Genomic DNA, 15,834 nt, shown 5'->3' with positions numbered 1-15,834 from the left:
GTGCTAAAGGCCTTATTGATTCCTTCTTAAAAGAGAATCAATAACATTCATGTCAAATGTGAAACTGTACACTTTACGGATCTTATCTCTTGTCTGATTTGCTGATTTGATTATGGATCAAGAGGACTTCTGAAATTGGAAGACCTTACAAAGTTTATTATCAGACTAGCGTTGTACTACTATTAATGACAAAGAACCAGTCACACTTATGGGCACCATTCTGAAGCCTTGTGAACACATTAGATCAATGACAAGTGTTCTGATTAAAAAAACAAGTCAAGTATTTTTTTGCTAGAGACATTTCCAGCACTAAAATTTAAAATTTAAATTTTTACATACCCATTCTCCCTTTCTTTTATTTTTATCCTCTCAATAACCCCATGAGATTTGCCAGAAAAACATAATTTCATGGCAAATCTATTGTGTGCTTAAGTCTCCTTAGCTGCAGATAGATTTAATTAAGTGCTCTAATACCTGCATAACATTATTATTTTTTGTTCTTTTGTTTACTGCAGAATTCTAGTAACTGTAGTATCAGAAGTGTTTAGGTTGAACAGCCCCTCCCTTCTCAAGCATTTTGATATAAGTTTTATTATCCTTCTCCAATTTGATACCTTCTAGAAGTGTTGGATACCAATCTTCATCATTCCTAATTAAGATAGATCTAGTAAGAGAAAGTTGTTTTAGAGTGTATGCTTAATTTTCAGTGGGGAAAGAACTTCTTCAAATCTCAGAGAGGAATCGTGGATGGAAGAATCATTTATTCAGCAAGAATCTTCTTCCTGAAATTTAGTTCCTCTGCTGTCAAAAATAGGCAGAGAATCACAGCTGGCAACCAGTAAGAAGCCTTTTTCATATATAATGTTTCCTGATGCTGGTAATAGGATATTACATCATTCAAATAGCATTATAAAGTGGGAAGATGATACTCCCACTGGGAAATCTTATGGGCTGCCAATTCCAGTTACAGTCAAGTTAAGTTGCTCTTCAGGAAGCTCCCTCCTACTCCTGACAATTCTGGGAATATTTCTGACTCCGTAGGAAAATATTTAAAATATTCTCCACTCCACTTTGCAGAAAGAGAATGGAGCTATGAAAGCAGAGGCATTTTACATAGAACCATACTTATATCATGCAGGGGCTATCCCATTATTCTCTGTAAATATTTATAGTGATATTTCCGTGCTTTTCCCCCCCACAAAACCCCATTTCTTCTCATGAGGGGAAAAAAAAAACCTTGTAAGTTTATTGTCAGCAATATTCCAAACCAGTTCAAGAACATTGTGCAAATTGTTGCATGGTAATTCATGCATTGCATGTTTCGTAAGAGACATTAGGAAAACCACTGAAATGGAAATTACAATTACATAATATTTACCTGAATTTTAAAATTACCCATTTTGAAAATGGATACTAGAGAATGAAGTCATATTTCTCTGAAATACAATCATTTTGAAATGGGAACATTTAGGAAAAGGGAACATTGAACAGGTCAATTTATTTTAGAAGAAATCTGGGCCTAAAGTTCCCTTGCACTTTTTCAACAATTTTCATGTCCTTGTCCATAAAGTACTGAATAAAAACCATAGGTTTTGAAATATAAAGTACTGTGAAGGTTGGGATATTGGTCCTTGAAGTTGCTCTCCATATCTACTTATCAAGTCATCATATATCAGCTCTATTCTTTCAGATAGAAGAGAAGACTTGTCTTTTCTGTTTTTTATTGTGTGTCCTCTGCATGATAAAAGTTTCTTAGAGAGTTCAGTACAGTTTTACTGTAGCCATCATTTCATTTCTGACAACCTTTTCAAAAAAAATCTAGCAACCTAGATTATATTTTGGTTTTGTAAATTTGTAATTTGTCAAAAATGATTCACGTTATTTCCACTTGTGATTTTTATTTCAAGTGCTAAAGACTAACATAGCATAGGTTGTCATCAACAATTCCATCTATACTGTAATATCAGGAATAAAACAGACTTCCTTACAGTTTTAAGCTAATTAATATTTTCTATGTCTGAAGAAATGAATCTTAGCTCATGAAAATAGGGGTGTGAATCTTTAAGACAAGGTTAAAGAAGCACATAGTGTTAGAGAAATGAATTTAATACACACACACACACACACACATTAAATACATTTTTCTAACACTATAGGAACTTTCACAGAAAAAAAGCAGCAAGAGTAGCTGTTTAAATTATGCAGAATAGTAAGTAATTTACAGGAAAAAATATTTACAGAATCTATATATAGCTGTACATAGCACATAAGTGATGCTTGAGCAGGGGCCATAGCATTGTCTGGGATGCTACACATCCTCTTCATGACCTGTTTTCCTTGTTACCTTCTGGGAAGAGGATTCATGGTATCCGAAGTAGAACATCTAGATTCAGTCACAGTTTTGTTCCATATAGTATCAATCTTGTAAACTTTCAAGTTCCCAATGGTATTTTTTTTTTAAAAAAAGATGCTGAAAAATTGCCTGAAAACGGCAGAATTGAATATAGTATTGATATTGACCAGATTTCCTTACTCCCTTGTGTCAAATGGAGCTAAGTCAAATCTGCTTGAAATGAATCCTTGGTTTTAATTACACTCCATCTTATCCCCGATTACTACAGTTCCTGACTCTTCCAATGGGAAAAATATAAATTCAATCCAAAGAGATTTCTTACGAGACAGGAAATAATAAAACACTTTTTTTTTCTTACCAGAGAGTCATGAAATGACACTCTGTCTTTATCAAAATTCTTTTATAACTGTGATTGCCTTCTTCTTTCTCAAAGTAGAAGCAAGGATGGGTAGTTTCCTTGGCATTTCAGCAGGGGATTATGGTGGTTCCATTGACTTTGTGTGAGAGAGGTTAAGATAGAAGCTAGAGGAAATCTGGCTTTGGTATCTTTCAAACATTGCCAGCTTCAACCCTCACAAATTACAAATACTTTTGAAAACCAGCAGGAGCAGTTTCCTCTTCTCTATTCTGGATTCCTTTTGAAAGTCACAAAATGAGGCCCATTCACTTCAAGTGAGATATGAGAAGAGCTGTGCAATTTGGCAGCGCTATAGAAACTGCTAGACTTATAAAAATGATTGATTGTGATTTTATATTACTTCCAGGCTTCCAGAGCTTTTTAGCTCCTGGAGGCAAAGTACAAATAAAGAATAATAATGGTAATTTATAACTTACCTCAAAAATCTAGGTGCCCTGCTTGTTTATGGTCTAATGAGGCACAAAAAAGGAAGAGGGAAATAAAATACAAAGAAAGGGGGTTAGAAATTTTCTTTCTCACAGATAGTTCTCTCTGTGTGTTTCTCTTCTGACCTAGCCTCAGTATCTTACAAATGTCTTTTAAGAAACTGAACTATTTTTTAAAAAAACAACAATAACAACAAAATCCTTTGTTGTTCATGTCTTGCCTGGAAACTAAACATTACCAGAGTACATAGATTTTCAGCAAATTGGCTTCTGCTGGAAGAATGGTTTTCCTTTTTCAAAATAAACATTTTCACCAGATTTACACTCACTTGAGGCTATTGCTCAAGAAATACAGATGGAGATGTTACTGTTCAGTTTGCCTGTGCCAGAAGAGACAGAAGCCCACACAGAGAAACTTGGCTTTTTTGCACAACACATGCTACATAAGAGAAACCATCAAATACCGCAAATTGAGGCATGACTCCATCAAAAACAAGTCCAGTACAAATTGTGCTATAATGAAAGAAAAATGCCCAAGAGCAATATTTTATGATTTTGCAGACCCTATTAATTTCCCTGAATTCCTACAAACTCTTGCAAGCGGTGTTTTTTTTAAAGCAAGTTTTCAGTATCAAGGATAGGAATGCAGTTCCTTCTTCACCTCCTCACTTTGTTACTGCAAGCACTTAAGTACTTCAAGGAACCGTGGGGATGAGACTCACAAAATCTAGATCAAATCATCTCCTGCAAAAATTGGTGGAACTTGCAAAATGATTGAAATACTTGAATTTGATTTTAATATTTTACTTATTTTTTTTTAAATTTTAGCTGAACCTTATACGGATTGAATTTAAGTGCCAGAATAGGTTATTGCAAATGGTAGTGGTACTGTAGGTGATTTGCCCCTATTTCAGAAAGGACTTATTCAAGTGGAAGCTAATGCCCACTTGAATTATGGTTACTCAAAACTGAATGGGATGCTGTTTATTTTTGTAATTACAGTACCCCCCCACCCCCCCCAGACACAACTTGGGAAAAATTATTGAAGTTTATTTATCGTTTTGCAGTCAAAACTTAAAATGAGCACAGCTAAGGCTGCAGAGTCTCTTACAAGGTGGTTGTACCAAACAGTCTTCATGGTGAACCTTAAGAATTCTATCATTATATATTTTCAGATATACAGTCTCCTCTAAATATATTGGATTGCATTGCTTCTTTATTTTCTCTTTAGTATTTTACTTATTTATTTGCAATTGATTATTAGTATTCACTTGGGTCTATACTTAAAATACCCTTTAGTGAAATTGCACTTAAAATTAGTGTAAAAACCTACTTTATTTCTTCACTTTTTTTTTCCTTTGACCTGCCAAGCAGTGTTGTATTGTGGCTGGTTAAGTACTTGATGAAAATCTAATGATATGCGAAAATATGTTCTCCAGTTTCTTTCACCTAAAATACAGTGATTCCTTTTATTACTGTTTTAGAATTTCTCGGGTGATGCTGTGCTTTGTTACTTTTTATTTCTGCTCTTACATATCTCCCCAATCATATTGCAACCTCCCTGTGCTTCCTGAACCAAAAAAAAGAGAGGTGCTTTTGGAATAGGCAGAAAACTTATTTCCACTTTTTAACTTTTCAAAAGAAGGATTTGGCTCTATCTGGAAGACTCAGTTTCTATGGAGCAGTAGATTTTTGGTATTTTCTTTCAAGTTGCAGTAACCTCTCATTTTTTTCATCTCACCCCTATGTAGCCAATAGAGTGTGCATTGGCCTTTTTATTTGCCAACTGTATAGATGCATAGTAGTCACTAGCTATAGTAGCCTGCAAGAAAGCACAGATGAAGCTGTCATGAGCTTCTGATCAATTAGACAGAAAAATATTGGGAGAGACAGGATGGTGTTTCTTGATTGCTGCATAAGTAAGGTAGGCACTAAGAGTCTTTCAGTCAACTCCAGAAGCCTTTCTTGGAAATTTCCTTTTCTTTTTAAGTATGTTGAACAATGCAATGATTAGTGGGGGGTGGAGGGTGGAATGGATCTACGGAATACTGTTTCATCATAACACAATTTGAAATGCTAGGAAAACAAGTTCTTAGATTTTCCAATAGGATTAGCAGACTATATTTAGCTAGCTAAGGGCAAGTTTGCTTTTGGAAGAGTCCATTTGAAAGCAGTGACCCTGTAGTTAAGTAGAAACCTGATGCTTTGGATTTAAATCTAAAACCTTTCTCTGTCTCTTTCATTTAAAAAACAATTCATATGTTTCTTGCTATCCTACCAGGGTCTTTGATTGCTTACTTAGTATCCTATGACAATCACTAAGTGTTGTATCTTATGATTTTTGATGAATGTATTTTTTATGTACACTGAGAGCTTATGCACCGAAGACAAATTCCTTGTGTGTCCAATCACACATGGCCAATAAATTATGCTATGCTATGCTATGCTATGCTACGCTATGCTATGCTATGCTATGCTATTCATCATTTCTTTACATATTTCTGATTATTCTTCTTTGCAGGTTCAGTCCACCTATGCATTCCAGAATCTTCTCCAGTTGGCACTGCCATTGGAAGCATTAAAGCCTCTGATGCTGACATTGGGAGAAATGCAGAACTTGAATACCGAATTATTGATGGTGATGGAAGAGACATGTTTGATGTTGTAACACAAAAGGACACACAGGAAGGCATTATAACAGTACGAAAGGTGCATATTTTTCAATATGATGCATTGTGTGCTTGGAACTACTAACCATTCAGTCCTTGCAAAACAAAGAAAAAACAAAACAAACATGAAAATACCCACAATTTGGTATTGTTGTAATTCACACTCCTCTTTATATAGAACAATTTGGTGCATGTATTATTATATGTGTTAACAATATAATGAATAAAAAGCAACAACTAAAACATTTTTTCCATTGCTGGTTATTTATATTTATTTTTGTATCATAGCATTGATTAGGAAGGAAGGAAGAATTATGATTTGTTTGTTAAAATGGAATATTTTCTAAAAAAATATAATACTTGACAAATTTATTGGAATATTCTTTGGAAATCTTCCTGGTAGTAGATGATTTCATCAGAATTATCAATTATACAATAACATGCAAAAAGATTTTACAAAAAATAAGATGGTCTTGTTTTTGAAACAGCAATAATTTTGGATGGGTGTTTAGAAGTTCTACTAATATATTTAGTATATAGAAGTATACAGTGTTGAGATTATATGCCTCTCAGTTATAATAATTTAATTTAATTATTCAAATCAATGTATTCAATTCAAAGCTTATGTATTTTATATTTTAAAACAATATTACAAAATTCATTGCATATGAAACTGTCACCTAAAGTCATCCTGAACTTTGTCTTTATTTAAAGGCACATTCATTGTACTTTGGAGAATGAAATCAGTTTTGGTATAATTTGTTCATTTACTTTGAAACTATGTAACTACAGTCATGGCCGTAAATGTTGGCACCCCTGAAATTTTTCCAGAAAATGAGGTATTTCTTACAGAAAAGTATTGCAGTAACACATGTTTTGCTATACACATGTTTATTCCCTTTGTGTGTATTGGAACAAAACCAAAAAAGGGAAGAAAAAAAGCAAATTGGACATAATGTCACACAAAACTCCAAAAATGGGCTGGACAAAATCATTGGCACCCTTTCAAAATTGTGGATAAATAAGATTGTTTCAAGCATGTGATGCTCCTTTCAACTCACCTGGGGCAAGTAACAGGTGTGGGCAATATAAAACTCACACCTGAAAGCAGATAAAAAGGAGAGAAGTTCACTTAGTCTTTGCATGGTGTGTCTGTGTGTGCCACACTAAGCATGGACAACAGAAAGAGGAGAAGAGAACTGTCTGAGGACTTGAGAACCAAAATTGTGGAAAAATATCACCAATCTCAAGGTTACAAGTCTATCTCCAGAGATCTAGATTTGTCTTTGTCCACAGTGCGCAACATTATCAAGAAGTTTGCAACCCATGGCATTGTAGCTAATCTCCCTGGGCGTGGACGGAAGAGAAAAATTGATGAAAGGTGCCAACGCAGGATAGTCCGGATGGTGGATAAGCAGCCCAAACAAGTTCCAAAGCAATTCAAGCTGTCCTGCAGGCTCAGGGAGCATCAGTGTCAACGCGAACTATCCGTCGACATTTAAATGAAATGAAACGCTATGGCAGGAGACCCAGGAGGACCCCACTGCTGACACAGAGACATAAAAAAGCAAGACTACAGTTTGCCAACATGTACTTGAGTAAGCCAAAATCCTTCTGGGCAAACGTCCAGACCAAGATAGAGCTTTTTGGTAAAGCACATCATTCTACTGTTTACCGCAAACGGAATGAGGCCTACAAAGAAAAGAACACAGTACCTACAGTGAAATATGGTGGAGGTTCACTGATGTTCTGGGGTTGTTTTGCTGCCTCTGGCACTGGGTCCTTGAATGTGTGCAAGGCATCATGAAATCTGAGGATTACCAAGGGATTTTGGGTCGCACTGTAAAGCCCAGTGTCAGAAAGCTGGGTTTGCGTCGGAAATCTTGGGTCTTCCAGCAGGACAATGACCACAAACATACGTCAAAAAGCATCCAGAAATGGATGGCAACAAAGCGCTGGAGAGTTCTGAAGTGTCCAGCAATGAGTCCAGATCTCTATCCCATTGAACACCTGTGGAGAGATCTTAAAATTGCTGTTGGGAAGAGGCGCCCTTCCAATAAGAGAGACCTGGAGCAGTTTGCAAAGGAAGAGTGGTCCAAAATTCCGGGTGAGAGGTGTAAGAGGCTTATTGATGGTTATCGGAAGCGACTGATTTCAGTTATTTATTCCAAAGGGTGTGCAACCAAATATTAAGTAAAGGGTGCCAATGATTTTGTCCAGCCCATTTTTGGAGTTTTGTGTGACATTATGTCCAATTTGCTTTTTTTCCTCCCTTTTTTTGTTTTGTTCCAATACACACAAAGGGAATAAACATGTGTATAGCAAAACATGTGTTACTGCAATACTTTTCTGTGAGAAATACTTCATTTTCTGGAAAAATTTCAGGGGTGCCAACATTTACGGCCATGACTGTATATATTGGTACTTCTTTTCTGCAAATTCATTATTCCTTCCTGTCATGAAAAAAGTTGCACTGACTGAATTATTAAAAGTAGTGGTTTACAGACTACATAATATAACTTGGAGTATAAAATGTCTACTTTATAAAAAAGTATAATAAGAAAATGTAAGTTACAGTAGTTTCTCTTTTATCTACAGGATCTAGCACACAACTGGTCTTAAATGAATGGAAACAGTGCTTGATATACTTTTCATACTTTTTTACCATATGTCATTTTGATACCTGAGATACTTCTGTGTCATTGTGTTAATAACTGTATTTATTTATTCATTTACTTTTAATACAGCCATTGGATTATGAGAATCGAAGGCTATATACTTTGAAAATAGAGGCAGAAAATCTGTATGTCGATCCCCGCTTTTATTACCTTGGACCTTTTAAAGATAAGACTACTGTGAAAATATCTGTGGAAGATGTGGATGAACCTCCTATATTTAGCAGATCTTCATATCTTTTTGAAATACATGAAGATATTGAGGTGGGCACCATCATAGGCACAGTCATGGCACGAGATCCAGATTCTGCTGCAGGCCCAATAAGGTAAATGCTAAAACATTACAGTTTATAGGAATTCTTTGTATCACTAGTTAAGTTCATACTTTTATTGTGAGTGACAAAATATACAAAAAACAAGGAGAAAATGGAGCATTGGGTCACCTATTTAATCTGAGCCATGTGAGATAATCTTGTACAAGTATATTGCAGCCTTACCCAAGTAAGTGGTCTCCAAACAATACTGACAGTTCCCCATATTGCCAAAAAACATGGATAATGGGGAAAAAGAAATAATTTTGCTCCATTTGGAATTCTCAGATCAGTTGTCTCATGCTATCTGCAGAATAAAAATGCATATAGGCTATGGTTTTCCCAGTTGCAATGTATGGCTGTGAAAGTTGGACCATAAGGAAGGCTGAGTGCCAAAGAATTGAGGCATTTGAACTATGGTGCTGGAGAAGACTCCTGTGTGTCCCTTGGACTGCAAGGCGATCAAACTGGTCAGTCCTAGAGGAGATAAACTCTGACTGCTCTTTAGAAGACCAAATCCTGAAGATGAAACTCAAATACTTTGGCCATCTAATGAGAAGGAAGGACTCACTGGGGAAGAGCCTAATGCTGGGAAAGATTGAGGGCAAAAGAAGAAGGGGATGACAGAGAATGAGATGGCTGGATGGAGTCACTGAAGCAGTAGGCGTGAGCTTAAAAGGACTCCAGAGGATGGTAGAGGACAGGAAGGCCTGGAGGAATGTTGTCCATGGGGTCGTGCTGGGTCAGACACGACTTCACAACTAACAACAAAATCTGCAGAATATCAGTTTGAGGAAGGCTGATATTCAGAGCATAACTTTAATGTCAAATAGTGTGACCATAGGTTAGTTTTCCCTTGCTTGCTTGCTTTTAATAGAGGTTCATTAATAGAACTGAAAAAAGGCATTAATAAATAGAGGAAAATTGCCAGAAATTCACTTTTGAAATATAACCTTTAATTTTAATGTGAAACTTGCCATTATCTATCTGAAGTTTCATTGGTTTAATTGATTTGCATCTCAATTGGCCAATATCAAATACGAAAGTTCCTAAGTTGTTGGTAAATAGTATCATTGTCTGAAATCTCATACTAAATATTATATTTTATATAATAGTACCTGATATTTAAATATAATCAATAACAGTACCTGATATTTAAATATAATCAATAATTAAATATAATTTTCCAGTACTAAAATATGAAAAAGACAGTTATTTAATTTATTATATCAAATAGCACAGCTCTAATATTAAGTTTAAATATAAAATCCTCAATGAATAGTTACATAATAATTTCACATCAGTTCTATGCTCTATGTCTTGAATTTCTTTAATGTACATTTGATGAGATTATTTAACACAACAGTTTTATTGCTATCTTACTTGACAATATAGTAAAACTTCAGTTTAATTGATCATTTCTGGAGAAAAGGTATCCATAAAACCAGAATGCCCAAATCTACATAATTGACCTAATTTATGTCAAGTGTGTAATTATAATCACATTAGTGAATTTTATCAATTGTCTGGAGAGAGGGTTTAGAATTAATGAATTTGGCCATTATTTTCAAGGGTGAAGTATGACATAAATGTTTATGCAAAGTCTTTAAATAGAGTTCCTTTAAATCAAAATTTCATTGACATAATCCAACTGTGATTTAGTAATAAAAGCTGATTGAGTCTGCCAAAACTTGAGCTCTCTAAAGATCTACTCTTGCTTGCATAATGTCAACAACTGTCCAGACATTTTGTATAGTTGTAGAATAACAAAGGGTAGTTCAGCATCAGTTAATGAAATACATGGATAAATTAAAGAAAAGCTGGACAAATCATTACATGCAAAACTGGAAAAAACTGAGCTTGTATCATTCCAAAGGCAGCTTATGACAGAGGATTAAACCAAAATATGAAGTCAAGCACTACTCATAAATCCATGTTTGAGTAATATTTTTGTTAATTTGGAAGCCCTTCATATAAATGTTCCCAATCCCCATGAGGATATCCTTTCATAATCTAAAGATTATGACAACCATTACTGGAGATGGGCAAACAACCGTTACTGGAGATGGGCAAAATAACTGTCCATCTAGTTTGTTAGATCTTCTATTGAAAAAAAGAAGATGAAATAAAAATAAGCAATGTTGTTTAAGAACGATATGTTTAGATATTTCTGCATACTTCACAATTGCCAGAGATTTAAACATTTATATTGTCAGGAAACATCTGAAAACATTAGTGTCAGTTCCAGTGCATTTTTCTGTGTAATCTCAGAACAGATTCTTAGAACTATGGTAAGATTTAAACTTTTACAAAATACTCTGTAGGTGAAGAATGAACTAGAAATAGTGATCACACTGAAAGGCAAAGCTCCCTATGCATTTTAGGCAATTTGCAGTGATAATAGGTGTGTTTCAGAATAGGAGCCATAGGGTTTCATTAGATATTTCTAATTATTATATTTTTTTAACCAACAGAGGTAATAGGTCTAATAAAGGTAAATTACTATATTTATCAGAGGGGAGCAAAAGTTGCTATTTGCCAATTAAATTACGGTAAGTGATTATTATGCTTCCTGCCAAAACTGACTTTTTAGTAGAATAGAACAGCACTTGATGCAACAAAACTGTTTTTATGAGGAGGAGAGATTAAATATAAGCTTTCTGGAACAATGATTATATATATTTAGGTTAGCACCATGTATCTTTTCAACATTAGCAAATCATATAGAAATTACCTTTTATGCTGATAGATTTTGTTGCTACCTTGTGTTTCACAGTTAAGAGGGATTGAAAAGGCTGCCTGCATGCTGTTGCTGATATGAATATTCTCTATGTGTTACTGGAAATGTATTAAAGAAATGTATAAAAGAGAAAGTTCTCAGTAGAAAAGGCACATGGACTATAGCACTTCAGATCATACAGAATCAACTTTTAAATTTTGCTTCATCTGCCAGCATTACAGATGCTTTAACACGTTGCAACCAGCTATGAATTCCTTTGACAACACTGTCTATGAAATGGAGCAATGGAAAATCTGTGGTATTGTGACCATCTATTGAATGCCACTATTTATGAGTGAACACCAGGAAGATTTTTGGTGTGGAACAAACATATCTTTGCTGTCACATCTAGTTCCATCTATTGCAGCTTAAACTTTATAGATATTAGATTGGATACAAACATCTTTGTATTCAGTCTGATTGACCAAACTGTCAGTTCTAAATGTGTTTAGGTCTAGAAATGTCAGTTATCTCTGATTAATTTTTATTGTCACAAACTGTAATATTGTTGCTGTTCTAATTATTGCATCTTGAGTTAAACAATTTCATGAACTGTTGCTTTCCTAAGATCTCAGAATTTGACAGGAAGGCAACATATGGGGGCGGGTCTGGGGGGGCGGGTGTTGAAATCATCAAGATGGTCAACATTGTGCCATGATGCAAGCATATTGAATATGTATGCATCGTTGCCACTCATATAAAGGGTGAGAGATTTGCGTCTCAATGCTATCTATCTCTTGCTGATTTTAATGCTTTTTAAAAGCTGCTGACAACTATGTCACTACTCTCCATTAGAATAACTTGCAGTCACCAAGATTATATGTGGTACATCTCAACATAAAGCTCTTTTTCTTCCTACCAATCATTAGGTTTTCCTTGGATCGTCACACTGATCTTGATAGAATTTTCAACATACATTCAGGAAATGGATCAATCTATACTTCTAAGATGCTTGACCGAGAAATATCACAGTGGCACAACCTTAGTGTAATAGCAGCAGAAATCAGTAAGTTCATTACTATCAGTGTATATATTTTATTTATTGTGTCTAGTGAAATGTATCTTAGCTATGTAACACAGGTGGTCCTCAACTTACAAGCACAATTGAGCCCAAAATTTCTGTTGCTAAGCAAAATATCTGTTAAGTCAACTGTGCCCCCATTTTACAACCTTTCTGAGCACAGTTGTTAAGTGAATCACTGCACTGCACTTGTTAAATTAGTACCACGATTGTTAAGTGAATCTGGCTTCCCTGTCGACTTTTTTTGCCAGAAGTTTGCAAAGGGGACACTGAAACCATCATAAATTTAAGTCAGTTGCCAAGCATCCAAATGTAAATGATGTAGGGGATGCTACAATGGTCATAAATGTGAAAAATGGTCATAAGTCACTTTTTTCAATACTGTTGTAACTTCAAACTGTCACTAATGGCTTCTTCCCTTCTTTCCAAGTCTCAAAAAAACTGTTTCCATCTAATTTGTTATGCTTCTTTGCTTGATTTCTTGCTCTGTTTTAAACTGCCAGACTTGAAAATAGTAGATTTAAAATTTTGGACTAAGTGAACAGTTGTAAGTCAAGGGCCCCTGTATGTTTCTGTGGTCCTCCAGCAAAAGAAGTGTGTGACAGTCTAGCCTTCCCTAATTCAGTACAATTCAAATATGTGAATTGTGAATTCAATGCACACTTCTCTGGGTAGCCATGTAGCCATGATGACATACAAAAACAAGAAAAGCTATTAGAAAATAAGTTTTCTTTTCTTTTCTTTCTTTCTTTTTCTTTCTTTTTTTTTGGGGGGGGGGGAAATGTTAACTTCTGAATCATCTCCATTTTTAATCCTACAATGGCATGGCTACAATTTATATTAGGAAGGAGTTTTATTCAGCGCTATAGTAGTAAGGAGAATTTCATCACACTGATAAGTACTGGATGTAGTGTTTCTTTCCCAGAATGGCTATTTTGTGGGCTGTGAAATCATTAGCATTTTTTCCCTATTTAAGGCTATTTTGATATGTGATATCAAAGGTTGTGCTGGTTGGTGATGTAGAGAAGAATTTGGAAACTAGCAAGTTTGGGTAGGCTGACAAGGGAAATTAAACAAGAATATAGTTGTGTTCTTATCCAATTGCCCTTTATTAAATTAATTAAATTAAATTAAATTAAATATCCTAATCAGATATGTCCTGTAATAACTTATAATAATGTCATTCTAAGAAATCTGTACTATCAAATATATATATTTTCTTGAAATTAGAAGAAGCAAATTGTCCTTTATGCTTCTTCCTATCTTTCCAACTCTCAAAAGAAACTGTTTCTTTCTAATTTGTTAAGCTTCTTTGTTTGAGTTCTTCCTTTGTTTTAAACTGCCAGAAACTTGACAATAGTAGATTTAAAATTTTGGCTCTATCCATTCATTTGAGATCAATACCATTATTTTCTTCCACATTCTCTTTGACCCTCAGAGCTGGAAAAAAAACTCCACCCAATATCTGGTCACTAAACTGTTTTCCACCACTACTTTACATTTGTTATTTATTTGAAAGGACAGAGAAAATAAGCAGTAAGTTTGGTGCCTTCTGTCCATAACAGAACACAAACTGGGTGCAAAGAGATTGCCAGAAATGTCTTCAGATTGAAAATGTGTTTATCCTTTAAAGAAATCATTAAAGTAACATGCAGTATATTTGTGGACATTCTGATTCAGGACTACAAATCCATTTTTAAATAAAATTGCCTATTTCTCCTGCTTTGACAGACAATCCCAAAGAGACGACCCGTGTTTCTGTGTACGTACGAATATTGGATGTGAATGACAATGCACCACAATTTGCTGTATTCTATGACACTTTTGTGTGTGAAAATGCAAGAGCAGGGCAAGTAAGTCAATTATGCATATGCGTCAAACTTTCTAGTTTTGTTTTAGGAACAGGAAAAATGAAAGATTTCATCTACAACTTGAAAGTGGAAAAATGGCTGTCAATAAATCAGAATCCAGTTTTGTGTAGATCTGCTTTCTAGCAATGCCAACACCACCTTTTTGTATCCTCACCAAACATTTTGTGTTCTTCAAACTTTTTTTCCCCCTCAACTCCTTTTTGTTTGGTTCTTTTTTCCCAGAAATACAATAATTTTGTATGGTATCTTTGTGGAAGAAAGGTATGCTCTAAACTATTTCTTGAAATCAGTTTGTGTGTGCGCGTGTGTATGTGTATATGATTTTTTTGTCATTGCATAGCTCAGCCTTTCAGTTGATATGGATCAAAACATCACTGGCAGCATTTCCTTCTGCAAATACTATTTTTATCTCAATCAGCTTGTTGTTGACAAATATCACAAAAGAATAAAAAGTTGTTAGTTTCAAAAAAAACCCCCAAAAACATGTTTTCCTTTACCTACAGAAGGATGTAGAATACTGAACACCAATGAAGAATATAATTGGGAAAAGCAAAGCACCAAGCATTAAAGCTCAGTGAAACTCAGAATGCTGTAAGGAATTTCCTTTTGAGACAAGGGAAAAGCAGTTGTTTTAACAGTAAAAACTGGCTGTTTCCCTTAATTCAGGGGTGAAATGCTACCAGAACCGGTAGCAAAAAATGCTACTGGTTCGCCGAAATGTAAAAATGTAAAAAAAAAAGTTTTCCCCCCAGGGACTGGGGAACTCTGAGAGTTGGAGTCCACACATCTTAAAGTAGCTGAGGTTGAGAAACCCAGTATTAAAAGGTCCAAATATGCCTGTAAAGCAGGGGTGAAATCCAGCAGGTTCTGAGAACCAGCAAATGCCACCTCTGGCTGGCCCCAGAGTGGGGTGGGAATGGAGATTTTGCACTATTCTTCCCCTGGAGTGGGGTGGGAATGGAGATTTTGCAATATCCTTCCCCTGAAGTGGGGTGGGAATGGAGATTTTGCAATATCCTTCCCATGGAGTGGGGTGGGAATGGAGATTTTGCAATATCCTTCCCCTGGAGTGGGGTGGGAATGGAGATTTTGCAGGATCCTTCCCATGCCACACCCACCAAGCCACGCCCAGCAAGCCACACCACACCACACCACATCCACCAAGCCATGCCCACAGAACCGGTGGTAAAAAAAATGGATTTCACCACTGCCTTAATTCCAATGTGTGGGCAAAGTTATGAGAACAAAGCATGATTCTGAGTGAACAAATCACAAGAGGAAAGGAGATACCAAATAATCACCATCCTATTTT

The 15,834-nt window shown here is 35.4% G+C and overlaps 1 protein-coding gene across 3 annotated transcripts in view; it reads left to right on the top strand.

The window, feature by feature from the left end:
• LOC117662484 (cadherin-10) overlaps positions 1-15,834 on the top strand; it is a 165,920-nt gene that overhangs the window by 134,526 nt on the left and 15,560 nt on the right. For all 3 annotated transcript variants that reach the window (XM_034411931.3, XM_034411932.3, XM_087890250.1), the window contains exons 6-9: positions 5,718-5,905; positions 8,613-8,866; positions 12,500-12,636; positions 14,383-14,504. In XM_034411931.3, the coding sequence (XP_034267822.1) occupies positions 5,718-5,905; positions 8,613-8,866; positions 12,500-12,636; positions 14,383-14,504 (701 nt within the window). The remainder of the gene's footprint in view (positions 1-5,717; positions 5,906-8,612; positions 8,867-12,499; positions 12,637-14,382; positions 14,505-15,834) is intronic.

The sequence above is a fragment of the Pantherophis guttatus genome, chromosome 3, assembly GCF_059756535.1.
Source record: "Pantherophis guttatus breed Tessera chromosome 3, ASM5975653v1, whole genome shotgun sequence".
NCBI classification, from domain to species: domain Eukaryota; kingdom Metazoa; phylum Chordata; class Lepidosauria; order Squamata; family Colubridae; genus Pantherophis; species Pantherophis guttatus.
The sequence above is the reverse complement of the archived record's forward strand: the minus strand, read 5'-3'. Positions and strand labels throughout refer to the sequence as shown.